At 40.0% G+C, this 27,931-nt stretch overlaps 1 protein-coding gene across 3 annotated transcripts in view; it reads right to left on the bottom strand.

Moving 5' to 3' along the window:
- The window catches only part of KDM6A (lysine demethylase 6A), a 291,991-nt gene that overhangs the window by 201,949 nt on the left and 62,111 nt on the right, over positions 1–27,931 (bottom strand). For all 3 annotated transcript variants that reach the window (XM_067545160.1, XM_067545157.1, XM_067545159.1), the window contains exon 4: positions 21,687–21,736. In XM_067545160.1, coding sequence (XP_067401261.1) covers positions 21,687–21,736 — 50 coding nt within the window. The remainder of the gene's footprint in view (positions 1–21,686; positions 21,737–27,931) is intronic.

Raw genomic sequence — 27,931 nt, 5'->3', positions numbered from 1 at the left:
GTCTTCTCTCTTTAGCAGGTAAATTCCAGCACACATTCTGCCCTGTGGAACCTTACCACGATGGCTTTCCTGTACTCTAGATAGAGTTCTTCAACAGTTGCAAAGAAACCCATTTAACCCCTGAACAATGATTCTTCGGTCTCTCCCTAAACCTGGAGGAGTCTCCTCAGACTTATGAAGCAGTAACAGAGAAAAAGGAGAGGAACAGTTTTCTGCCATCTAGTGGCCAGTAACAAACTACACACTTTTAGTAACCACACAAAACATGTTGCACAAGTATTAGAGAGAGCTGGATGTCTGGGAGATACGTACCCAAATATAAATCTAAGAATCTAAGAGCAGCCATACTGGGTCAGACCAATGGTCCATCTTAGCCCAGTATCCTGTCTTCTGACAGTGGACAATGTCAGGTGCTTCAAAGGAAATGAACAGAACAGGTAATCATGAAGTGATCCATCCCTTAGCGCATTCCCAGCTTCTGGCAAAGAGCGATCCCTGCCCATCTGGCTAATAGCCATTGATGAACCTATCCTCCAGGAACTTACGTAGTTCTTTTTTGAACCCTGTTATAGTCTTGGCCTTCACAACCTCCTCTGGCAAGGAATTCCACAGGTTGACTGTGCATCGTGTAAAGAAATACTTTTTGTTCATTTTAAACCTGCTGCCTATTAATTTCATTTGGTGACTCCTAGATCTTGTGTTATGAGAGTGATCAAACAACACTTCCTTATTTACTCTCACACCTGTCATGATTTTATAGACATCTATCATATACCCTATTAACCACCTCTTTTCCAAGCTGAAAAGTCCTAGTATTTTAAATTCTCTCCTCAGATGGAAGCTTTTCCATATCTCTAACCATTTTAGTTGCCCCTTTATGTATCTTTTCCAATTCTAATCCATCTTTTTTGAGATGGGGTGAGCAGATCTGCATGTAGTATTCAGGATGTGGATGTACAATGGCTTTATAAAGAGGCAATATGGTATCTTCTGTCTTATTATTTATCCCCTTCCTAATGATTCCTAACATTGTTACCTTTTTTTGATTCCCACTGCACATTGAGTGGATATTTTCAGAGAACTATCCACAATGACTCCAGGATCTCTTTCTTGAGTAGTAACAACCAGTTTAGACACCATCATTTCATATATATAGTTGCAAATATGTTTTCCAGTGTGCATTACTTGGTATTTATCAACAGTGACTTTCAGCTGCCATTTTGTTGTCCAGTCACCCAGTTTTGTAAGATCCCTTTGTAACTTTTCACTGTCTGCTTTGGACTTCACTATATTCAGTAGTTTTGTAGCATCTGCAAATTTTGGCACCTCACTGTTTACCCTTTTTCCCAGATCATTTATGAATATGTTGAACAGCACAGATCCCAGTACAGACCCCTCAGGAACACTACTGTTTACCTCTCTCCATTATGAAAATGGACCATTGAGTCCTACTATTAGTTTCCTATCTTTTAACCAATTTACTAATCCAGGAAAGGATCTTTCTCTCTTATCCCATAACCGCTTACTTTGCTTAAGAGCCTTTGGTGAGGGACCTTCTCAAAGGCTTTCTGAAAATGTAAATACACTATATCCACTGAATCACGGTTGTGCACATGTCTGTTGACCAACTCAAAGAATTCTAGTAGATTGGTGAGACATGATTTCCCTTTACAAAAACCATGTTGACTCTTCCCCAACAAATCATATTCATCTATGTGTCTGATAATTCTAGTTTCAACCAATTTACCTGGTACTGAAGTTAGGCTTACCAGCCTGTAACTGCCAGGATCGCCTTTGGAGCCTTTTTTAAAAATTGGTGTCACATTAGCTATTCTCCAGTCATGTGGCACTGAAGCTGATTTAAATGATTGGTTACATATCACAGTTAGTAGTTCTGCAATTTCACATTTGACTTCCTTTAGAACTCTTGGATGAACAACATCTGATCCTGGTGACTTTACTGTTTATCAATTTGTTCCAAAACCTCCTCTAATGACATCTCAATCTGGGACAGTTCCTCAGATTTGTCACCTAAAAAGAATGTTACTTATCTACATAAAAGATGTCAAGTGGCACTTGGCAGAGCTTTTATTCCCTGACATTCTTCCAGTCACACGTGATAGTTAGCAAGATGGCAACCTTAAATTTTCAGTGGTGGGAGACGAAATTCACTCAAAAGGGGTTCTTTGAAATCTTGTCAAATAATGTTTACGCTTTGAGAAAGACCTGTTATTCAATTGGAGGAATTGCCCAAATGGAGATGTTACATTGGATGAACTCTAGTTTGCTTGATTTCAAGTGCTTTACGTCCATACACAACATGTTTCCAAAGGGAATTATTCGGCATCTTAGGTCACAGTAAGGAGTCCTCCTTGCAACAGGTTTAACTGAGTATGTTTGCATTAAGGTTCACGAAGACATTCTTAACTGGAGGATTGCCAAAAGTTGGGTGGTTACTATCCCACAATTAACCTTTTCACATCTGCATTGGCTTGTCTGTTTACCTCCAATGGTCCAGGGCCATTTTGACTGTATATTACCTCCGCATTTAAATGCTGGGAAACAGCCAGGAATGTCCATTTTTTTACACCAAGTAAAAGTGAGTTCACTCCTCCAGAGTCACATATCCATTACAGCAGCCATGCCCCTCTACCCCGTCCTTCTGCATGGATCTTGTGGAAGCCCTGGACTTGAATACCTTCTTTGGAGATGTGCACACAGTCAGTCCTACTTGGAGAAAAGTCACTGGAAAGCAAACAGCTACGCTTTATGACACAGCACAGCAGCAAACTGAATAGCATCACAGACCCCCATGACAATAGCCCAGAGAGTTGATCTGCCAACAAACTGGTTGACTACAGATCAGTAGCCATGAGGTATGGCGAGCTTCCAGATAGTGAAGGCATCACGCTTCTCCATGCTGAAGAAAACTCATGCTGGTATTCTGCTGCAACACCTCTGTGATCAACTCTGCTGATTTCTAGAAAAGCCAGCTGTCATCCGCTGCTGATCATCCCAATTCTGCGTAACTATCCTATATCACCAGTCACTGCTACCTGACTGAGCCGAAAAGGTGCATTTCACTGTAGAAAATTGCTCCAGTTTAAATGCCCTACAGAAGTAACTGATCAATTTTATCCTCCCACTCCTGCAGCCATATCACCATGGCATCCGAAGACACAGAGCTAAATCCACCTGCCTGAGCAGTAATGAATCCACATAAACCTTAAAACAAAAACACACTCACTGTGAAGTAGCATTACTCTCACAGGGTCCCAGGGCCCGGGCTCTATCCCAAGTCCGAACATTTACACTACAATTTTATAGCCATGCAATGAGCCAACTGACATTGGCCAGCCGTGGGTATTTTACTGAAGCATAGGCATACCCTATATGTCTAAAAGGAAGACTTCCGTGATCTCCTCTCACCGATTGTGATGGATGCAGTTTGAGGTTAGTTTGATTATTAGAAATCACCTTCCAAAGTTATTTTAAATATGCCTTATATACTATAGACATTGCCTTCCATGGTGAAAAGTTCCAGAGGAGTAGCCGTGTTAGTCTGTATACAGCAAAAACAACGAGAGTCCTGTAGCACCTTAAAGACTAACAAATTTCTGCATCTGACGAAGTGGGTTGCAGCCCACGAAAGCTTATGCCCGCAGAAATTTGTTAGTCTTTAAGGTGCTACAGGACTCTCGTTGTTTTTGCTATAAAGACACTGCAATCACATTTCAGTTAAAACCTGTATACTTAATTAAAATATTCCTGATTCACCTACAACCTCTTTTAGCAGTTTTTCAAATAAACATACAATCTGAACTGCAATCAGGGTGGAGGGACTTAAATCAAGACGATTTAAATCATGATTTAAATCAAGTAGAATATAACCATTATATATATATATATTGATATAACCATTATAACATTGATTTTACAACTAAATTGATTTTACAACTAAATAGCACCTTTACACTAGATTTGGTGAATTTTTTTGCTACCTAGGAGGGTGCACTAATATATATGTATGTTTAAGCATTAAACAAACAAACAAATGAAACAGCATATACAAATGTTTATTAAAGAAAATAACCTTAAATATTGACAAAAACTTCTCAGATCAAAACATTTAACATTTACAACTAATTGATAAGTAGTTTTGGTCTTAACATTTTGTATTAAATTCAGATTTCATTTTAAACAGGTTTATTTTTAAAAAGAAAAATATTTAAATGGAATAAAAAAAATCTGTTTTAAATAAATAGGATTTTTCAAAAACATCGATTTTTATCCACCCCAGCAATCACAGAATATTATAAGACACTAATGAGGATAATTAAGAACTATTCAACTTTACATCATAAGTGGAAGATATGAAAAACAAATATGTCATACAATGTCTATACTGAGTATAGAGTGGATTCAATTATCAAACTTGAATTTTCACTAATGAATAAGGTATTACTGGTTTGAGCAGATATTCCCTAGAGACTCATAAAATAATGAATATACCATCTGAACTGGCAATATCTTATTTACTATTTAAAACGTAAGACATAACTGCACCTACTCTACAAAAAGATGTAAATATTAATTCTCCTACAAAAGCACTTAAATAATTGGAGTCAGGCAACAAAAGGGGGACAAAGAGAACTCAGGGAATTATACACCAGTCAGCCTAACTTTGATACCTGGAAAAATACTAGAACAAATTATGAAACAATCATTTTGTAAACATCTGTAGGATAACAGGATTGTAAGGAATACCCAGCATGTATTTATCGAGAATAAATCATGCAAAACCAGCCTAATTTCTTTCTTTGCCGGGATTACTGACTAAGTGGATATGAGAGGAAGCTGTAGACAGGATATATCTTGATTTTAGTAAGGCTTTATGACATAGCCCCACATAACATCCTCAGAAGCAAACTGGGGAAATGTGGTCTAGATGAAATATCTACATGGTGGGTGCTCAAAGACTGTACTTAAACAGTAGTTATCAACGATTCACTGTCAAACTGGGTGGGCATATCTAGTGGGATCCTGTAGGAGTCAATCCTGGGTCCAGTATTATTCAGTATTTTCATTAATGACTTGGAAAATGGAGCAGAGAGTATGCTTATAAAATTTGCAATGACAACAAAATGGGAGGGGTTGCACATACTTTGGAGGACAGGATTAGAATTCAAAATGACCTTCACAAATTGGGAGAACTGGTCTGAAATTCAACAAAATGAAATTAAATAAAGACAAGTGCAAAGTATTTCACTAAGGATGGAAAAATCAAATGCACAACTACAAGATGAGGAATAATTGCCTAGATGAGAGTACTGCTGAAAAGAAATCTGGGGATTAAAGTACTTCACGAATTGAATACGAGTCAACAAGGTGATGCAGCCACAAAAATGCTAATATTCTAGGGCAATTACCAGGAGCACAATATGTAAAACATGGGAGGTAATAGTCCCACTCTACTCATTACTATTGAGGCCTCCGCTGGAGTACTGGCCCCAATTCTGGGCATCATACTTTAGGAAAGATTAGGACAAGTTGGCAAGAGTCCAGAGGAGAGAAACAAAATTGATAAAGGTGCAGAAAACCTATAAAAAGAGGTTAAATGGGCATGTTTTAGTGTTGAGAAAAGACTGAGGAGTCTTCAAATATGTTAATGGCTGTTATAAAGAGGACAATGATTAACTGTTCTCCACTGGACCAACTTCTGTTAGTGAGAGAGACAAACTTTCAAAAAGCTTCCCACAAGCTCTGTGAAGACAACCTCTGTGGGGCTCAAAAGCTTGTCTCACCAACAGAAGTTGGTCCAATAAAAGATATTACCTTAACCACCTTTTCTTTCTAATATCCTGGGACCGACGCAGCTATAACTTACACTCTATACAACTGTTCTTTATGTCTATTGGAAGTAGGACAAGTAGTAATGGATTTAATCTACAGCAAGGGAGATTTAGGTTAGATAGAAGAGAAACCTTAACTATAAGGGTAACTAAGTTCTGGAATCGACTGTCAAGGGACATTGCAAAATCTCCATCGCCAGAGATTTTTAAAAACAGGCTGGACAAACATCTGTTAGGGATAGTCTACATGTATGTGATCCTGCCATAGTGCAAGGGGCTAGTCAATGACTTCTCTTCCAGCCCTATATTTCCTCTCCCTTCTGCAGTGTTAAACTCTTTAATGATGATGTATTTTTCTGAAAGTGATAAGTACAGAATAATGCAGACAATATGGAAAGGGAAACGACCATGAAAGAGATGGGGAGCCACAGCCTGCTGTAGTGCCCTTGGGGCAGGGGAGAATGGGCTGCTGGGGCCATCTCCTGGATCCCTAGGGTGATGACGGGGCCCAGCCCACCTTCCCCTCTTGCCCATAAGGAGTTAGTTGTCTTCTCTCACAAATGTGCCTTCCCAGGTTTCCCCTCATGTTTTGAATAGCCTCTCATTTCTCATTTTATTAAAAAAGACTCATGTCCAACCAGAAGTTACGGGATCGATGCAGGATTTACTGGATTAAATTCTATGCCCTGAATTACGGAGGAGGTCAGACTGGACAAACAATGATTCCTTCCAGCCTTTAAAATATAAAATGATCTGTGCAAATTCTCTCTCGAAATGTTACTTTTGCCATCTCACCTATGAGAAACTGGAGGCAAGTAAAGAAAGAGTAAGAAAAATAACTGAATTTCAACAAGTGTACATTTCATACTGAGGTACCATGTGATATTGTCATTCTCATCCTTCTCCCTCTCCCCTCAAACCCTTTTAATGACCTTCATTAGCAGTGGCATGTCAGATGCACAGATTTTAAGGCTGGAAGTGACCGCTGTGATCATCTAGTTGGACATCCTCTATAGTACAGATCACAGAACTTCCCAGAATTAATTCCTAGTTGCACTACAGCATATGATTTAGAAAAACATCCAAATCTTCACTTAATTTGCCAGGGATGAAAAATCAGAACCATTGCTTAAATTGTTCCAGCAGTAAATTACTCTCACTTAAAAATGTGTGTTTTATTTCTAGCTTGAACTGTCTAGCTTCCACTTCTAGCCATTTGATCGTGTTACACCTTTCTCTGCTACACTGAAGAGCCCATTATCAAATATTTGTTCCCCATGTACATATTTATAGACTGAGATCAAGTCACTCAAACTTTTGTTAGACTAAATAGATGGACCTCCTTGAGTTTTTCCACTATAAGGCAGGTTTTTCAATACTTTAATCATTCTCATGGCTCTTCTCTGAACCCTCTCCAATTTATCAACATTTTTCTTGAATTCTAGACACCAGAACTGAACACAATATTCCAGAAGTAATTGTTTCAGTGCTAAAATAAAGAAGTGATACAACTTCTCTACTGCTACTCAAGATTCCTCTATTTATGCATTCAAGGATAACATTCGCCTTTTTTGGCCAGAGCCTCATGCTGGAAGCTCACATTCAACTAATTATACAATTATGACCACCAAGTCTTTTTCAGAGTCACTGCTCTCTATCATTGAGTCCCCCATCCTGCAAGTATGGTCTACATTCTATGTTCTAGATGTATAACTTTACATCTGACTGTATTAATATGCATATCGTTTCATTGTACCCCATTTACAGATCAATCTGGATTGCTTGGTATCAGTTAGCTGTCCTCTTCATTAATTAACACTCAATTTTTGTGTTGTCTGCAAACTTTATCAGTAAGAATTCTGTTTTCTTCCAGGTGATAAAATGTTCAACAACATAGGGCCAACAAGCAATTCCTGCAGGATTCGACTGAAAAACATACCTGCTTGATGACTCCCGATTTACAATTACATTTTGAGACCTGTCAACCAGTATTTTAATTCATTTAATTTGTGCCATGTTAATTTTGTATTGATCAAAATGTCATGCTGTACCAAGTCAAATGCTTTGCAGATCTCTAAGTATATTACGTCAACATCCTTACCTTTATCAACCAATCATGTCATCTCATAAAAAAAGATACTGTTCGTTTGAAAAAAACTATTTTTCATAAACCCATGCTGATTGGTATATTACCTTATTTTAATTCTTTATTGACTGAACCCTCTATCAGCTATTCCAGTATTTTGCTCAGGATCAATGTCAGGCTAAAAAGCCTATAATTAACTATTTCTTCCCATTTACCCCTTTAAAATACTGGCACAACATTAATTTTTTTTCCAGGGTTCTGGAACTTCCCCAGTGTTTTAAGAATTATTGAAAAAAAAAATCATCAGTCCAGTGAGCTCTTCCTCAGTGAGCTCTTTTAAAAAACTCTTGAACACAAGTTATCAGGACTTGCTGATTTTAAAATATGTAATTTATGTAGCTGCTAGTTAACATCCTTCTCAGTTCCTAGTGCAATGGAAAGTGTTTTGTCATATTACATGACCGCATAGGAACCTAAGAATAGCCAAACTAGGTCAGACCAATCGTCCATTATCCTGTCTTCAGACAGTGGCCTGCGTCAGATGCTTCAGATGAAAAATGGAACACGGAAAATTTATGGGTGAGCCACACCCAGTCAGACCAGTCCCAGTTTATAGCAGTCAGACTTAGGGACAACCAGAGCACAGGGTTGTCCCCCCCGACCATCTTAGTTAATAGACATTGATGGACCTATCCTCCATAAACTTATCTGGTTATTTTTTTAATCCAGTTATATTTTTGGCCTCAACAACATCCCCGGCAACAAGTGCCACATGTTGACTAAACATCATGTGGAAAAAGTACTTCCTTTTGTTTGATTTAAACCTGCTGCCTATTAATTTCTTGGGTGACCCCTACTTCTTGTGTTACATGAAGGGGTAAATAACACTTCCCTATTTGCTTTCTCCACACCATTTATGATTTTACATATTTCTATCATATCTCCCCTTAGCAATCACTTTTCTAAAATGAACAGTCCCACTCTTTTTACTCTCTCCTCATATGGAAGCTGTTTCATACCCCAATCATCTTTGTTGCCTCTCTGTAACTTCTCCAATTCCAATATGTCTTTTTTTGAGAGTAGGCAAACAGAATTAAACACAATAAAGTCTGGGTTTTCCAGGGATTTATATAGTGGCATGATATCTTCTGTTATCTATCCATTTCCCAATGGCTCTGAACATTGGCTTTTTTGAATGCCGTTGAACACTGAGCAGATGTTTTCAGAGAACTATCCACAATGACTGCAAGACTTCTTTCTTTAGTGGTGACAGCTAATTTGGAACCCAACATTCTATATGTATAGTTGAGATTATATTATCCAATGTGCATTACTTTGCATTTATCAACATTAAATTTCAGACATTTTGTTCCCCAGTCACACAGTTTTGTGAAATCCCTTTGTAACTCTTCAGTCTGCTTTGACCTTAGTTATCTTAAATAGTTTTGTATCATCTGCAAATTTTGCCATCTCACTGTTTACCGCTTTTTCCAGATCGTTTATGAATATGTTGAACAGTACTAGTTCCAGTACAGACCTCTTGGGGCCACTACTGTTTACCTCTCTCCATTCTGAAAACTGACTGACTATTCCTACCCTTTGTTTCCTAACTATTAACCAATTACTGATCCAAGAGAGGACCCCCTCTTATCCCATGACGACTTACTTTGCTTAAGAGCCCTTCATGAGGGATCTCACCAAAGGCTTTCTGAAAATCCATCTACACCATAGCCACTGGATCACTCTTATCCATATGCTTGTTGACGCCCCCCAAAAATTCTAAGAGACTGATGAGTCATGATTTCCCTTTACAAAAACCATTTGGACTCTTCATCAATGTATCGTGTTTGTCCATGTATCTGATCATTCTGGTTTTTTTAAATTATAGTTTCAACCAATTTGCTGGATACTGAGGTTAGGCTTAACGGCCTGTAATTGCCAGGATGGCTCTGGAGACCTTAAAAATTGGCATCCCATTACCTATCTTCCATTCACCTGGTGCAGAGACTAATTAAAGTGATAGTTCTGCAATTCCACAGTTGAGTTCCTTCTTAATTCTTGAATGAATGCCATCTGCTCCTGGTGACTTATTGTTTAATTTATCAATTTGTTCTAAAATCACCTCTACTGACACCTCAATCTAGGACAGTTCCTCAGATTTATCACCTAAAAATCTCCCTCACATCCTCTGCAGTGAAGACCAATGCAAAGAATTCATTTAACTTCTCCAGAGCAGCCTTGTCTTCCTTGAGTGCTCCTTTCACACCTAGAATGTCCACTGACTATTTGGCAGGTTTCCTGCTTGGTGTACTTTTTTAAAGTTTTGTTGTTAGTTTGTTGACCTTTGTTAGCTACTCTTCAAATTCTTTTTTGGCCTGCCTAATTATACTTTTATACTTGACTTGCCAGAGTTCATGCTTCTTTCTATTTTCCTCAGTAGGAGTTGAATCCCAATTTTTAAAGGATGTACTTTTTGTCTCTAATGACCACTTATTCTGCTGTTCAGCCACAGCAATTTTTTTGGTCCTCTTACTCCTTTTGCTTTGTTTTATTTAGGGTATACATTTAGTCTGAGCCTCCAGGATGTTGTTTTTAAAAAGCTTCCATGCAGCTTGCAAGCATTTCATTCTTGTGACTGTTCCTTTGCATTTCCACTTATCTTCCTCATTTTATGTAGTTTCCCTTTTTATAGTTAAATGCTACTGTGGTGAGTTTCTTTGGTATCCCCCACCTCCAAGGATGTTAAATTTAATTATATTATGGTTGCTATTACTGAGTGGTTCAGCTATATTCACATCTTGGAACAGATACTGTGCTCCACTTAGAACTAAATCAAGAACTGCCTCTCCTGTTGTGGACTCCAGGAGTAGCTGCTTCAAGAAGCCATAATTAATGATGTCTAGAAAAATTTTATCTCTGCATCCTATCCTCAGGTGACAATTTCCCAGTCAATAAGGGGATAGTTGAATTCCCCATTATTGGGTCTTCTGTTTTTGTAGCCTCTCTAATCTCCACAATCATTTCACAATCACCATGATGTTCAGGTGGTTGGTAGTATATTCCTGCTGCTTTACTCTTATTCATACAAGCATGAATTTCTATCAATAGAGATTCTGTGGTACTGTGATTCATTTAAGGTTTTTATTATACAGTAGAATTCCGTTTATCCGACCTTCCATTATCCGGCTCTCCATATTCACCGAACAACCAGCGCACGCATATCCAGAAGCGAGTGATCTCTCCTGTGGCCACTAGATGGCACTGCAGCCTTCCACTTTGCCATTCTCTGATTATCCGAATTTTTGATGATCCAATCTGGCCCTACTCCCAAGTAAATCAAATAAACGGGGTTCTACTGTATTTGAGTCTATGTTCTCTTTCACATACAGTGCCACTCCCCCACCAGCGCAACCCACTCTGTCATTTCTATATATTTTATACTGTGGTATTACTATGTCCCATTGATTATCATCGTTCCACCAAGTTACCATGATGCCTATTTAATATCAGGCACTCAATTTCACCCATCTTAGTATTTAGACAACTAGCATCTTTATAAAAACACTTATAACATTTGTTAATATTTAGCTGACAGCTTTCATGTGTTGTAATTGAATGACTTTCTTTTTACGATTTCTCTCAGTTTCTCCTTGTATTTTATCTCCATCCTCTCCTCTTTACTAGGATACAGCGTATCCTCTTTAATAAATCTTCCATTAAGGGACGTGTCTTTCTGAACCATGTGCTCCCCTGCACCTGTCAGCTTTCCCCCAGCCTTTAGTTTAAAAACTCCTCTATGACCTTTTTAATTTTACATGCCAACAACCTGGTTCCATTTTGGTTCACGCAGAGCCCTTCCTTCCTATATAGGTTCATCCTTTCCCAAAAGGTTCCCCAGTTCTTAATAAACTTAAATTCTTCCTCCAACAACTACTGTCTCATCCACGCATTGAGACCTTGAAATTCTGCCTGTCTAACCGGTCCTGCATATGTAACTGGAAGCAGTTCAGATAATGCTACCATGAAGGTCCTAGGTTTTTAGCTCTTTCTTCACAGCCTAAATTTGCCTTCCAGGACCTGTCTCCTACTTTTCCCTATGTCACTGGCACCTAATATGTACCATAGCCTCTACCTACATATCTCAAGAGGTCCGCACCTTAATATCCAGCAGACTATTCACCATACAATTCTTCTGGTCATCACAAACCCATCTATATATTTCTAATAATCAAGTCTCCCATCATCACTTGTCTCTTCCTAATAGCTCAGGTTCCCTCCCACAAAGGGGTATCCTCAATATGAGAGGATACCACATCATTATGGGGCAGGTCCCAACTATGGGATTGCCTCCTGCTGCTCCAGCTTGATGTTCTCCTACCCAGAGACTTTTATCCTCCACAACAGCATAGAGGTTGTCAGACAGGGGATGGGACTGCTCTACTGTGTCCCAGAAAGTCTCATCAATGTACACCCCATCTCCTTTTAGCTCCTCCAGTTCAGCCACTTTGGTCTTAAGACCCTGTATTCCATCTCTAAGGGCCAGGAGTTGCTAGCACTGAATGCACACATACATCACCTACCCACAACAGAGGTAATCATACATTCTGCACAATAAACTAGTTGCCCCCCCCCCCCCCCCGATTGCTACATCTTAAGTTTCTTCTCACAATATACAAATATTTATTCAACATCTGTGCCTTGTCTGCATTATTACTGACAATTCTACCATTTCTGTCTAGTAATAAAATAAATTAAGAATCTCAATTGGTTCATTATGTTAGAAAATGGTGTATGATGCATTTCTTGTTTACTAGATGATTTATTTTTCACTCATGATTTGTGTCAAACAAATTTGGGTGGAACTTGGAATTCAATTAAAAATGCACAGAAAAAGCATTTCATTTTTTTTAATTAGTTAAATAAAATGATCTTAAGTGTGCTGGATACATAATAGAAAAGTTTGTCAAATGTGTTTCACATTTAAAATTAACTGCTTTATTAAACAAAGAATTATCTATGGTTAATTAATAGAACTTATTGTTTCTGGTCACCATGTTCTTCATCATTTTAGAAACATCTCATCCTCTCACACTTATTTTTTATTTATGAACTGGGAAAAGAATAACTTGTTCCACCTTTTCAATTCTCAATTGGTTTCTTAACTTTGAATGAACTAGTCATTGAACTAAACTTGTTGAACAAACAAATGAAGAAAGTATTTTCTGCAACTCCAGAAAAGACAGTTACAAGGTAAATAACTGTTCTTCGAGATGTGTTGCTCATGTCCATTCCATTCTAAGTGTGTGCACACCTCAATGCAGTTACCAGAATCCCCCCCCCTTAGCAGTACCTATAGGACCAGCTCTGGCACCGCCTGGAGCCCAGTGCACATGCTGCAGTATAGGAGGTGCCACCAGCCCTATGTCCCCTCAGTTCCTTCTTGCCGTCAATTCCAACTGTGGGAACGGGGGGGCGGATCATGGACTGGACAGAGGCAACACATCTCAAAGAACAACAGTTACAAGGTAAGTAATCATCTTTTCTTCTTCGAGTGCTTGCTCATGTTGATTCCATTCTAGGTGACTCACAAGCAATACCTTGGAGGTGGGTTTGGAGTTTATCAGCGAGCCATTTGCAGCACTGTTTTGCCGAAGCTGGTGTTTTCCCATGCCTGCTGGACAACAGCGTAGTGGGAGGTGAAAGTGTGCACCAACAACCTGGTAGCAGCTTTGCATATGTCCTCAATGGGCTACTGTGCCAGAGACACTGATGACAAGGCCTGCGCTCTGGTAGAATGGGCTGTGACAATCCCCAGAAGAGGGACCTTCGCCTACTCGTTGCAGAACTTAACGCAGGATGTCATCCACGAGGAGATCTGCTGAGCCATAACAGGTGAGCCTTTCATCCTATCCACTACTGCCACAAAAAGCTGCGTGGACTTACGGAACAATTTCATCCATTCAATGTAAAACGCTAAGGGCCCTTTGTACATCGAACGTGTGCCATCGTTGTTCCTCTTCTGAAGCATGGGGCTCCAGAAAGAAAACAGGAAGGAAAATACCTTGATTAAAATGAAATTGAGACAGTACCTGGACAAGAAGGCCAGGTGAGGCCGCAGTTGGACCTTATCCTTATAAAAGACTGTATAAGGTGGCTATGATGTAAATGCCCTAATCTCAGATACCCTTCTAGCCAAAGTGATTGCTACCAGGAAGGCCACCTTCCAGGACAGCAACAAGTTGCAGGATGCCAAGGGCTCAAATGCGGCTCCCGTGAGCTTGGAGAGAACCAGATTTAGGTCCCAAGGAGGTAATGGATCCCTAACCTGAGAGTAGAGCCTCTCTATGCCCTTCAGGAACCTAACTGCCATGTAATAGGAAAAAACAGACTTCCCTTGAATTGGAGTGTGAAAGGCAGAAATAGCCACCAGATGTTGCAGCTTAAGGTGTAACAGGTAGTCCAAAACAGTTTGCATTGAAGCCTGCTGGGCCGAGACTCTGAATGAATGCTCAGCAGGTAAATCATGTCCAGTTAGCCAGGTACGATGTTCTAGTGGAGGGTTTCCTGCTACCCATTAGAATTTGTTGCACCTGAGAAGAACAGGCTTGCATTTAGCGACTCAGCCTCCACACTATCAGGTGCAGAGACTCCAGGCCCTGATGCAACAGCTGCCCCTGGTCCTGAGAAGAGATTGTGCCAACATAGCAACTCTAATTGGGGGGAAGGGGGGGGGAATTGACAGCTCCAACAGCGTTGTGAACCAGTGCTGCCGCGGCCAGGTGGGTGCTATCAGGATGACATCTACCTTGTCCCTCTTGATCTTCAACAGGTAAATCAGAGGTATGGGTGGAAAGGTGTACATAAGGGCCCCTGACCATGGAAGAAGGGCACTGGACAGTGCCCCTGTCGGGTCGGTGAATGGAGCAGAACTTATGGCACTTCTTGTTCAGTTCGGAAGCAAAAAGGTCCACATGGGAAAACCCCCACTTTTGGAAACGCATGTCGACCACCTTTGGGTGGAGTGACAGTTCGTGGCAGGGCAAGAAAGACCTGCTGAGGTGGTCTGCTGTGGCGTTCCTGATACTGGGATGGGGGGAAGCTACCAGATGTATACTGTGTCTTATTGCGAAGTCCCACAGATGCACTGCCTCCTGGCACAGGACTGGGGAGCGGGTTCCGCCCTGTTTATTGATGTAATACATCGCAGCCATGTTGTCTGCCAAAACCTGGACCACCTTGCCCACCAAAAGGGGGAGGAACACCCCATATGCCAACTGTTTCACCCTGAGCTCCCTGATGTTTATGTGCAACCCTCGGTCCCTCTCCAACCAGATCCTTTGGGTACTGTGATTGGAACTGATATGTGCCCCCCACCCCAAGTCCAAAGAGTCCAATATCAGGGTGACCAAGGAAACCAGTTCTTCAAAGGGAATCTCTCACATGGCTGACTGGGGATTTAACCACCAACTTAAGGACTGTGGAGGCATGGTGACCACTCTGTCCAAGGAGTGTCTCCTTGGGGCGTATACCAAGGCCAGCCGCGACTGGAGCGGTCTGAGTCTTAGATGAACGTGGCGTACCACGTATGTGCAGACTGCCATGTGGCTCATCAGCTGCAGGCAAGTCCAGACTGTTGTCAGGGGATGCACAAAGGCGCATGGTAAGGCTCAAGATGGCTTTGAACTGAGGCTGCAGCAGAAAAGCTCTGGCTTGTGTGGAGTCAAGAACAGCTCCAATGAATTCTATTCTCTGCACTAGCGAGGATTTCTGCTCGTTCACTAGCAGGCCTATGCGATGTCAGGCAGCCTGCACCAGGTTGAGACTGGTCTCTGAACCAGAGATTGGGACCTGCCCTTGATCAGCCAGTGGTCCAGATATGGATAAACGTGCACTCCTTGTCATCTGAGAGGTGTGGCTACGACCACCTTGCACTTTATAAATACCCATGGGGCAGAAGACAGGCCAAACGGGTGGGCTATAAATTAGAAATGGGAATGACCCACTACAAGTCAGAGAAATTGTCTGTGCCTGGGAAATACTGCAATATGAAAATGTGTGTCCTTCAGACCAAGGGCAGCATACCAGTCTCCTGGATCCAGGGAGGGGATAATGGAGGCTAGGGAGACAATGCGGAACTTGAGCCTTTTGAGGTACTTGTTCAAACTGCGCAGGACTAAAATGGGTCTGAGGTCCCCTTTTGCCTTGGGGAATGAGGCAGTACCAGGAATAGAACCCCTTTCCCCTCATATCCAGTGGAACCTCCTCTACAGCCCCCAGCTTGAGAAGACTCTCCATCTCTTGCACGAGGAGTTGCTCATGAGAGGGGTCTCTGAAGAGGGACAGGGAAGAGGGCTGTGGGGAGAGGGAGGAGAAGAAAACTGTAGGGTGTAGCCTGCTGCAATGAGCCCAAGGACCCAACAGTCCAACATAATAGGAGCCCACTTGGGAAGGAAGAGGGTGAGGCAGTTCAGGAACTGCAGGGAAGGAGGATCCTGACTGTAAACTGGAAAGCCGTCCTCAGGCACACCATCAAAACAGCTGGCACTGCTCGCTGGAGCACCGGGAGGGGCCCGGTTGATGGGCTGAGGATGACGACAGGGCCGGTCGGCGCCTTCTGAAACTCCTATCCCTGTCTCTCCTTCTATAGGCATTACAACCTGTTGAGCTCCTCCATGCGGGAGATCAAGATCAGCCATGCTCCTTCACTGGAGACCACCTTTGACCCAGAGACCTTGTGCTGTGCCGCTCAGTTGTCAGCGATCAATCCAGTGCCAGCAACAGGGATCACAACCCTAGGGATCTGTGTCTCAATGGCAGAGACCATCTCCTCGGAGACGCATCCCAGGGCTCTGGTGATGGGTGCAGCCAACGAGAGGTCCCACTGTGGGCTTCCCCTTTGAAATCGGAGCCTTCTCTCTTCCCAGTGTCAGAGTAGAATTAGGAGTGGGTAGCAAGGGGAGAGCCACCAGGTTTCTCTCTCTTTGAAGTGCCTCCAGCATTCACGGTACATGAGCTGGAGGATCCCCCTTCCACTTCCCGGAGTTGGGAGTGGCTCCCTCGGAGGGCTCAGTGCCCTGAAGGATAGGTCCTGCTCTGAGTGCCCCGGCACAGCTGGCTGGGCCAATGTAGGGGGCCTGCACTCAACCCCATATCCCTGGTCTTTTTCGGTGCAGGAGAATGGTCCTTGTCCGGGTGCTGCTTCTTCTGCCTCGTTGGTGGTGAAGAAGGGCAGTGCCACGATGTTTCCGGTGCCGGCAGGGCACTCTGCACCGATGACGATGTACTTGGCACCAAGGCAGACCGTGGCAGCTCAGAGGCCGATCTCAGCACCGCTTCCATGAGAAGGGCCTTCAGGTGGATCTCCATTTCTTTCTGAGTCCTCAGCCAGAACCCTTGCAAATCCTGCACTTATTCTTCCTGTGCAATTCCCCCAAACACTTTAAGCAACTGTCGTGGGGGTCGCTAAGCAGGAAGGATTTGTTGCAAACTGCAGGGTTTAAAGGCCGGAGAGCGGGGTATACTCCACTCCCAAACAGAAGTCCCTAGCAGGACTAACACTATCTGGCTAACTAACTACAGTACTTAACTAACAAAGAAGTACCTAATTAACCTAATCTCTAACAGGGGAACTGAAGCACTTGCGGTAGCAAGCAGAAGAAAGGTTCCAGCAACCGTCAATGGCGGAAAGAAGGAACTGAAGGGGCGTAGGGTTGGAAGCACCTCATATAGCACATTATGTGTGCAGGGCTCCAGGGGGCGCCGGAGCCGAACCTACAGGTACTGCTAAGGGGAAAAAAATTCTGGTAACTGCGCACACACCTAGAATGGAATCGACATGAGCAAGCACTCAAAAAAGAAGAGGCTATTGTTGTCAAAAGCTTGTTTAGCAGTGCCATAAACTGTGGTTCCAGGTGCTTCGCCAGTGACTTCCACCATTCAGTGGACTGCCTTTTTTAAAACTTTGGCCACAAACATGTGCTGCTTATATATATTTATTAAAGGTAAATGATTTTTGTAGGTTATAGTGAATTTATGCCTTAAGATAGGGTGTAATTTTCAAATTTTAAATAATTTTGTCTTTTAAAAACAAACCTATTGATTTAAATTATTTTTTTTAAATCAACCATTTTTATCCACTCTGTTACTGCTGAGTAACAAACAATGCCTTGTCCAGTGACTCAGCTTAAAATTTATGTTTTTCAGGCTTCACTTTTATGTAACAGTAAAAATGGATAATTTGATTTTTAACTATTCATCAAAATAGAAATTGTGATTTTAAAAGCAAACTAAAGCCACTAAAACTCCGCCTTTGACTTTTTATACTCAAAATATTCAGGGTATTATCACTTTAAAATTAACAGATTGCCAGTGCTGCTTTATCCAATGAAGAACTATGTATAAATGAGTTTATGCAGCATTCCACCATCCCCTTAGAAACAGCACTGAACATTTTACAAGCGAATAAAAACAAATAAAAAAATCATGTTTTGTTGTAAGAAAGCCTGAAAGGAAAATTAATGGAAAATAAGGGCCAACATTAGTAATTCTAAAAATACTTTTGGGAAGGGAAAAAAAGTGTTATGATGTTCTCAAAAGTGAAATGACAAAATTAGATAAAACTGTGGTTTGAATGCCCATGCCACAGCAAAAGAATAATCACTTGCTGACTTAGACACAATGGTGAAAACCCGTGAACAGCAGCTTACATCTGATTAAACACAGCCTGTCAGGAGGTCTCAAATATAATCAAGGCCAGCAATCTACCTGTGTATGTGTTATATTTATATATTAAATGAGAAACAGTAGAATACTATCTTAAGTAACACTCTTGTTTGAACAATACAATACCTACACAGATATAAACTCATTGTAGATTCACTGCACTAGTGTACAGCAGATTTTGCACTGGTGCAATTTGAAACCTACATCTAACACTAACATCTGGCATTTGATACGTTGACACTCAAGTACAGAAACTTCTAAATATTCTCATAGCAGCGGCTGAAAGCTGGTATAGTGAGAACTATAGTAGCTGAGCCAAATAATTCACCATCTATATAGTTTCCTTCATACAACCAATGAAAGTGTTGTATGTAAGTTAAATGTAGAATAAGGTGACTGGTTGAGTAGCATCTGATATCACAATTGTCTAGGATACATTCCCTATTGCAACTGAAAGCCTGTGCTATTGCACAGGTGTACTCTGTAAAGTCAAAATGGCTAAGAACTTAAACACTGGATGGTAACAGATGGCAAACCCCTATCTGGTGATATTCTAAATAAAAAGATATCAACCCTGCTTGTAGCTGTTTCATCGATTCAACTGAGACACATTATAAGCCTCCGAGTGACAATCCTGGGAATCTTATTATATAGATGGGGCCTTTTGCATGGCATGGATATAATAAGCTTTTTCGTGCCAGCCCTTCACAAAACTTTTCTGGTTTTGGTAATTTAACTGGTGATACTTATCCTTGAAAGAATTAAACTAAAAGCATTTCAACTTTTGATTACTTTTGCTAACTGTTTAACAATTAATTTCTCTCCATGAAATACTTAATTACAAAGTATAAGACAAGTTATAATATTGTCACTTAACATGCATTGGAAACAATCTTCTGAATGTCGAACTTCCTATGGTTTTGTTGCACAATTTTTCTTTGAATCAGACATTGTAACCAAAACAAGATATTTTACAAAATGCACGTTAAGGAACAGAGGTAGTCCCACCCTAGAAAGTTTTAGACTCCTCAAAAAAAAAGGAGCAGAATTAAGAAAATCCCAAGAAAATCCCCATTATAACTATATAATGTGCAGTAACAGCATAATATAGAATAATGTCCCATTTGGATGGGACTAAGCAGCAGCAAAACTGGCCATTTTGTACTAGACACACTGTTCTTGTAATACCAAAATGAAGGTTACTTATCTGTAACCAGCATTTTCTGAAACAACCTCCGCATGGGTCCCACTCTTGGGATGTGCAGACTATGCAGGTAGGACTTTGGTGCATCCCAAGAGTGGGAATGTGAAGAGGTCAATTGAGAAAAACAGTAAGATATTAACTCAGTACAAATATAAAATTTTTAAAAGATTAGTAAAATAAATATAGTCTATGTTTAACATCAAAATCTCTTGGACTGTGGAATAATCAAGTGAATTATTTCCTCTAAACATATTGGTTTTAATTTCACATGGATACTTTTAAAGTTAAGTTTAAGATCCAATACGCCCAACAAAACCAAACAACTCACTCTGCACTCCAACATGACAGTGAAAAAGTCTACTGCATAATCCAGCATCTCTTCTGAAGTGAGCGGTTAAAACGTCAGCTGGACAAGTGTTCCAAAAATCACAAAATGCTCTGAGATGCTTAACATAGAAAGGATGCCTACTATATAGAGACAGTTAGAATAGATTTCTTGATAATTAACCAATTGTCCCCGCACTGTGATTTACTTAACCTACAGGTTACCATGAATCTCAAAGATTAGGTATAGCATAATAATTTAAAAAACAAACACACAGTTACCTCTTTTTAAATTCAACTGCTATCAGTTCTCAAGAATGACCTCAGCTCCAAAACCTCTCCTCAGAGAACAACCCTCAGGTGGCTGTGTAGCAGTGGAGCCTCTGAGGACAGCCCAGCTACTGAACTGGAATAGCCCCTGCCACCTAGTCCTCACATGCCCAAAAGAGGAAGTGACCAGTAAACCCATGTAGAACCAAGTCTTTCCTCATTCAAATTCCTTTTGCATGCCTGCATGGAGGGAGCCCCTCTGGAGCTAGCACACAATCAATCCACTCAGTATCCTCAAATCCTGTCCTTTCCTCCACACGCAAGTGCAACGAAACATATTTTATCCAACTACAGACAAGGCTCCATGGATGGAACAGAATTTGTCAGAGTACATTGATTTCACATGCTACTCAAAGACCACAGAAAATTGATATAAAGCTATCCATCAACATCAGTACACTTACGGCTCAATTCAGGAAAGCATCCCTATTCACAAAAGCACTTTGAGCCTGTGACTAATTGTGTGTCATGCTTAAGTACTTTTCTGAATTGAGATGGACTTAAGCATTTTCCTGAACTGGGGGCTTAATCAGTGCTGTAGAATTCTGCCATATGAAAATAAAACCATGTACAACATTGATTTCTATACTCATTGTCAGATAAAGAATTTTTGATCTTTACAATCTTGCTAAACACTTGTTACAGATACCATTATTAATATAGATACATGTGTGAATTTTTTTTTAAGAGTATGCATAAAAGACACTTCATTTGTTCATGGTCTAAGTGAATTCTAATACAATACCGAAAGTACTTCAAATAATAATTTGGTCACTGTGGAAATCAAAAGTGTATCAGGAAAGCAACCCTTGGGTTAAGTCCAAAACTTGCACAGAAGCTTTTATGTGATTGCAGTTCGCTCAATATTCAAACCTGGCCAAATATTTAACAGGGCTTATTTATGAAAAATTGCAGTAAGGGTAATCAAAACAAAACTCCACAAGACATGACCAGTTTTTGGGAGTGTTAGCTAAAAAAGTGAACTGAGGAAAACGTTTGTTTCTATTTTTAACAGACAAATTGTATGTGCAGAAGGGGGAACATTTCCATTAATATGAACGTCACATGGCAAAAAACAGATAGATGCTGCAAATTTATACCCACATTAACCCACTTTAGAAATCGAAACATTTAGAAGACAATTAGAAAAAAGTAAATATGTACAAACCTTCCAGTAGTCAGATTGTAAACTGTAGTACCTCTGGTATGCAGATAATGCTGCAATAGAGAAAAAGGTTGGTTTTTTTTTTTTTTTAAAAGATCAAGATTGAAAATAAAACCTTAAAGCATTTAAAATATGCAATATGGAAATAATAAATGATTTAACACTAACAACCAACAGTAGGTACGTACTGTGCATGGAGTATTTCCTGAAGATCACAATTTTGCTGTAGAAAGTGTCTCAAGTAAATAACATTAACTCAAGTAATATTTCAAAGTAAGTTTATGGAAAAAATTTATTGGCTGAAATTTTGGGTTTTGACAAAGCTGCTATTGATTTTAAAATGTAATCATGTCACGTTTTTACAATGCTCTCTGGTTTCTTGCACAATTATTGGAGGGGAAGAAGAGCAGACTGATATTCAGAAAGATTACAAAAGAAACACCCTCTCCCTTTCCATAACCAGATAACTGATGGGGACAGTAGGAGGAAAGCATCAATTTTACCCAACACCTGCCAAGCCTAAAACCATTATGAGAGCTCTTAAGCTGGGTCCAGGGACAGCACCCTGGGAATCATTGCCTTACTATTACTTGGAGATGGAGCTCTCAACATATCACTGTTACTGCACCTTACTGCTCACCGCTCAAAAACAACTGTGGTTAATATATTTAATCTTTTAGCTAGTAAATGTCTCAAAAAAAAAAAAAGTCAAGGCCCACCTTTGCTACTTAATGTACTACTGCCAAACAGGCATACAAATAGGCCTTATGTTCTTATGAAAATGGGTGCCATGCAAAAACATAGGTAGCATTGTAAATAACGATCCAATATATTAAAAAGTCAAGATGTTCAACTCTGAAAAGTATCAGTTTTATAAGAAATCGTATTAAGTTCAGCAGTAGCATCTAATATGTGCTAAGAACTTTCCAAAAGATTCAAAAGCAACAGTCCCTGCTTTGAGGAGCTCACAATCCAAGGAAAGACAGGAAAGCAGATTGTTATGGGGAATGGGAAGAGCAATAGGCTTTCTATATGCAAGTTAACTCATTGAAGCACCATGGCAAGAGTGTAATAGCACACTTTTTAGGTGCATGCCCTACATACTCTGTTACATAACAGATCAAAAGAGCCATTCAAAACTTTCAGAAATATTGCAGATACTTCAGAGCAAGAGTACAAATATATGTTTACTAGAAACAGTGTATTTCTAGATCAAACTCCTCCCCACATAACTGTGTCTAATCTGGGTCTCTTTGGAAATATGGCCATATTACATGACAAGTACATACATAAAAGATTTAACATTAATCTAAAACTATTTTCAAAGTTAAGGCAAATATTTCATCTTTTACATCTGACATTCATGAGTCCAAAATCATGAAGTTATGGATATAAAAGTAAGCTTAACTGATTTACTATATTTTGACTACCAACCTGGCTTATTCTTAAATTTGGTATGTTATTTTGACAAGCCATTAAAGTTTGAGTCTTTTTTTTGTTTGTTTGTTTTAATCAAACTGCAGTTACTCTGTAAAGGGAACACATTAACATTTTTCTGCTGCATGCAAACCACAAGATATTATAGACTTACATTTCTTCTATGAACACTTATTTACCCCACAAGTCATCTTTACTCCTCAGACTGAACACTATTAATAATGCCCAACAATTTTATGTGTGTGTATATATATATATATATATATATATATGCATGCACATAGCTTATTTGAATAAAACTATTCTGGAAAAAACTCTAGACACTTAATCCAACCTACCATTTCATGACAGAGCTTTTCATGACAATTACTTTATATTTTTTTAAAACGGAATTAGATTAAGTCTCTTCACACACAAAAAATAAACTATTATAGTAAATCTAAAAGCAGCATTTTAATCATAGGCTGTGATATTGTACAGTATCACTAACAAACTGAGTCCTTCCCAATTTACCCAATGCCTCAGATATTCATACTGACTTTAATCTACAAAGACCATTAATTTTTTAACACATAAGATGACCTTCCTCTTCCAATCAGTTATAAAACTGAATTTCTCTTTCTTGTAATGTTTCAGATTCTTTTAGCAAGAAGTCCACCTAAAACTGAAGGAAGTTAAAAGATTACTGTTTTTAAACAATGAGTAATTTTAAAATATATTATTCAATACTTAAACTGTAGCAATTAAGAACATGTATTTTTACATGGAAGCATGCTCCATTGCATCATAAGAACCACCAAGAAATAAACGTTATTTTAAATACTTAGTCAAAAGTTTTTATAGTTTTTTTTACAAAGAAATTTAAGCACAAGTTCATCTCAGTAATACTTCAAGTAGGAATTTTTTTTAAATCTTGTTAAAACCTCAAAATTGAGAAGACAATTAAGTTTTACCATTCATAGTATACCTACTTTTTTAAACTCACTCAGCTTTGTAAAGAAACTTCAGTCATTTTCACTTAGAGTAATTCATTTTCTGGATTTCATATACTAAAATAATGTTGTTGAGACTTGCATTTTCACAACTCCTAGAGAATATTTAAATTAAAAAATAATTTGAAAGAGAACTTTCATAAAAATGTGGGGGGCCCTATAATGTTTACAATAAAGAAGACCATTTTCAATAGAATTGTTTAGAAGATCAGGGAATATTTTTAAATTAATAAATACTACTCAATGGATATAGGTGATATGCATCTCAGGTTAAGAAAATTATTAATGAATTTACAAAGTTGCCAATTATTGTTGAAAAGTCCTACATGAATACAGAAACACCAGCTGTCTGCAAAAAAAAAAAAACAATCAGACCAACTGCCATACAGTAAGCCCAAACTCATTCCATAACATGATTAAAGTACTGAGAGGGAAAAAAGCGTGATTCCAATTTTTTTTTTATTATAAACAGTACACAGTATAATAGGGAGAATTGGTCTTTTTTTTTTAAATAGAACAATCTACTGGATGGAGAGAACACCACCACTATTATTATTATAATAGAGGGAATTGAGAGCACCTCTTTTCAAAAGGGCACCAGAGTCTAACCTGGATTACAGACTAGTAAACATAAACTTCGACATCAGGCAAACTGGTTGAAACTATAGAACAAAACAGAATTATCGGACTTGGATAAAACAATATATTGAAAGAGTCAACACGACTTTTGTAAAGGGAAATCATGCCTCACCATCAATTTATTGAGGGTGCCAACACACATGTGGACAAGAGTGATCAAGTGGATACACTGTACTTGGACTTTCAAAAAGCCTTTGACAAGGTCCCTCACCAAAGGCTCTTAAGCAAATTAGCACTCATAGGATAAGAGAGATGGTCATTTCATGGATCAGGAATTGGTTAAAAAATAGAAAGGATAGGAATAAATGGTCAGATTTTGCAATGGAGAGAGGTAAATAATGGCACCCCCCAAGTATTTGTATTGGGACCAGTGCTGTTCAACTTAATAATAAATTACCTGGAAAAAGAGAAACAGTGAGGTGGCAAACTTTGTAGATGAGAAAACTACTCAAAGACTGTTAATCCAAAGCCAAAGGTGAAAAGTTACAAAGGGAGCTCATAAAATGGGGGGAGGGGCGCGCGGGGGCAAGAAAGTAGCAGATGAAATTCAATGCTGGTAAGTGCAAAGCAATGTACATTGGAAGACAATCCCAACTATACATACAAAATGATGGGTTTAAATTAGCTGTTACAACTAAAGAAAAAGATTAGACAGTTACTCATCCCGTGCAGTAACTGAGGTTCTTCGAGATGTGTGCCCCTATAGGTGTTCCACTCCAGGTTTGTCTGCGTCCCCATGCCTAGGATCATAGATTTTTTTATAGTAGTACCTGTTTGGGCCGCACATACACTCTCCCTGTCTCGCACTGCATTCAGCGCTCTATAGCGCTATGCAGTGATATTGCCCTCAGTTCCTTCTCTACCACAGACCCTGTATATAAGAAGTCCAAAGTAGAGGGGAGGAGGGCAGATAGTGGAGCACCCATAGGGACAAACATTTCAAAGAACCTCAGTTATTGCACAAGATGAGTAATCTTCTCTTCTTCGAGTCAAGTTCTTATGGATGCTCCGCTTTAGGTGACTGTAGAGCAGTAGCCCATGTGGGAAGTATGAGATTTCGGAGTTGGATTCTTCACTGATGAAAAAACAGTCATAGTGCATCCTACTCAATAGTGCATCAAGATGCTGAGTCGAGTGATTGTTGTAAGTGTGTGAACAGACAATCAGGTCGCTGCCTCTACAAACGTCTGTGATTGGAATGTTGTTCAAGGAAGCTATAGAGGTAGAGAGTGATCTTGTAGCATGGCTCTGAGTCCCCGATAGGGGTTGCAAGTCAAGTTGAAGATAGCAATATTTAATACAATCAGAAATCCCTTTGAAGAGTCTTTGCTAAGATATGAATGATCCTTTAGATCTCTCTGCGATGGAAAGGAATAGTCGGTGATTTTCTGAAAGGTTTGGTCCTTTCTAAATAAAAAGGAAATGCTCTCCCAACATCTAGCATATAGAACATTGTCTTCCTTTTATTCCCATGAGGTTTGGGGTAGAATGAGGGAGATGAATAGGTTGATTCAGATGGAAGGATGAAGTTATTTTTGGAAGGAACTTTGGATACGGTCAAAAAATGACTATCCTTGAAGAAAACTGTAAATGGGGAGGCACACCATGAGAGCACCTATTTCCCCCATTCTCCAATCGGATGTGATGGACACAAGAGGAGTCTTCATAAAAGATGTACAAGCAAACAGGTTGCTAGGGATTCAAAGTGGGAACCAGTAAGGCATCTTAGAACTTAGGTTATAGTCCCATGGTGGTGTAGGATTTTGAATTTCAGGGTAGAGGTTCCAAATACCTTTAAGAAATCTTTTTGTTGCAGGATGTGTGACTAGCACGTGTCCATCGATCTTGTAGTGGAACGCTCTAATGGCTGCGAGATATACTCTCAGCCAACTTGACAGTCCTGATGTTTTTAGTTCCAGGATATAGTCCACCACCAGCCGTGAGGGAGAGGATATAGCTGTAACCAGTCTATTGTCACACCAGATCCAGAAACTCTTCCATTTGTGAAAGTAAGCATGACACGTGGTTGGTTTTCTGCTATTTAACAGCATCTCTTTTACGTCTCCAGAACAACTCATTTTGAAACCATCAAAGAAACATACTTTCACATGGAGAATTTCTAGATTTGGGTAATGGATCTGGTCTGCATTTTGAGAAAGGAAGTGTGGAACAGGATCAAGAGTGATTGGTGGGCATGCTGTCCTCCATGAAAGGTAAGGGAACCATGCCTGTCTGGGACACAGAGGTTATCAAAATGACCCTGGCCTTTTCGTCCTTTGTGTATTACTCTTGGTATTAATAGAATTGGAGGAAACGTGTATAAGAAATGTCTGTCCCATTTGAAAAGGGAGGCACACCCCAGATACCGACAACCCTATCCTGCTTTTAAGCAGAACTGAGGGTATTTGCTTTCCCCAACTGTGGTAAAAAGATCTATGCTCAAGCATCCCCAACACGTGAGTATTTTGTGTAGAATCATGCTATTTCCCACTCATGTTCTTTGTGAGAACTTCTTACTGAACATGTCTGCCATGGTGTTTTGAAGTCCTGATAGGAAAGCAGCTGAGACGTTGTTCCTGTGGTGAATGCACAAATTCCATAATTTCATTGCCTCGGCACATACATCTTTGCGGTCTATGTGAAACATGTAAGTGATGTTGTCTATTGTTATCTTTGTGTGTCTTTGAATAGTGGTAAAAAATGAAAAACAGATTTACTTACCAGTAACTGCTGTTTTTCAAGATGTGTTGATCATGTCCATTCCATTATAGGTGTATGCATGCCTCCGTGCATGGTTACCAGAACTTTTTTCCCCCCTTAGCAGATCCCTTAGGGCCGGCTCCGGCAGCCCCTGGAGCCCCATGCACATGCCATGGTAGGCCCTACATCCCCTCAGTCCCTTCTTTCCGCCATTTCCAGCAGCGGGGACGAGCAACATCAGAAGTCTCAGAGGTTCCTGCTGTGTGATACTGATCCTGGGGGGAGCGGTGCTCCGATCCACAGGCGCTCCAGAGAACATCTTCTCGACACCGCCGATTTTGATATCGCGGAAGAATGGAGTCGACACCACGAACAGTGCCAATGCACAGTACCATGCTCCGAGGAGCTGGATGCTCCGGAGCAACACCTGGGTATGGAGGACTTGCAGCGCCGCTTGCCTCTCAGTGCCAAATTGGACTT

Source organism: Emydura macquarii, unplaced genomic scaffold (genome assembly GCF_026122565.2).
Source record: "Emydura macquarii macquarii isolate MOO-44397 ecotype Brisbane River unplaced genomic scaffold, CSIRO-AGI_Emac_v2 contig_1043, whole genome shotgun sequence".
Lineage (NCBI taxonomy): Eukaryota > Metazoa > Chordata > Testudines > Chelidae > Emydura > Emydura macquarii.
The sequence above is the reverse complement of the archived record's forward strand: the minus strand, read 5'-3'. Positions and strand labels throughout refer to the sequence as shown.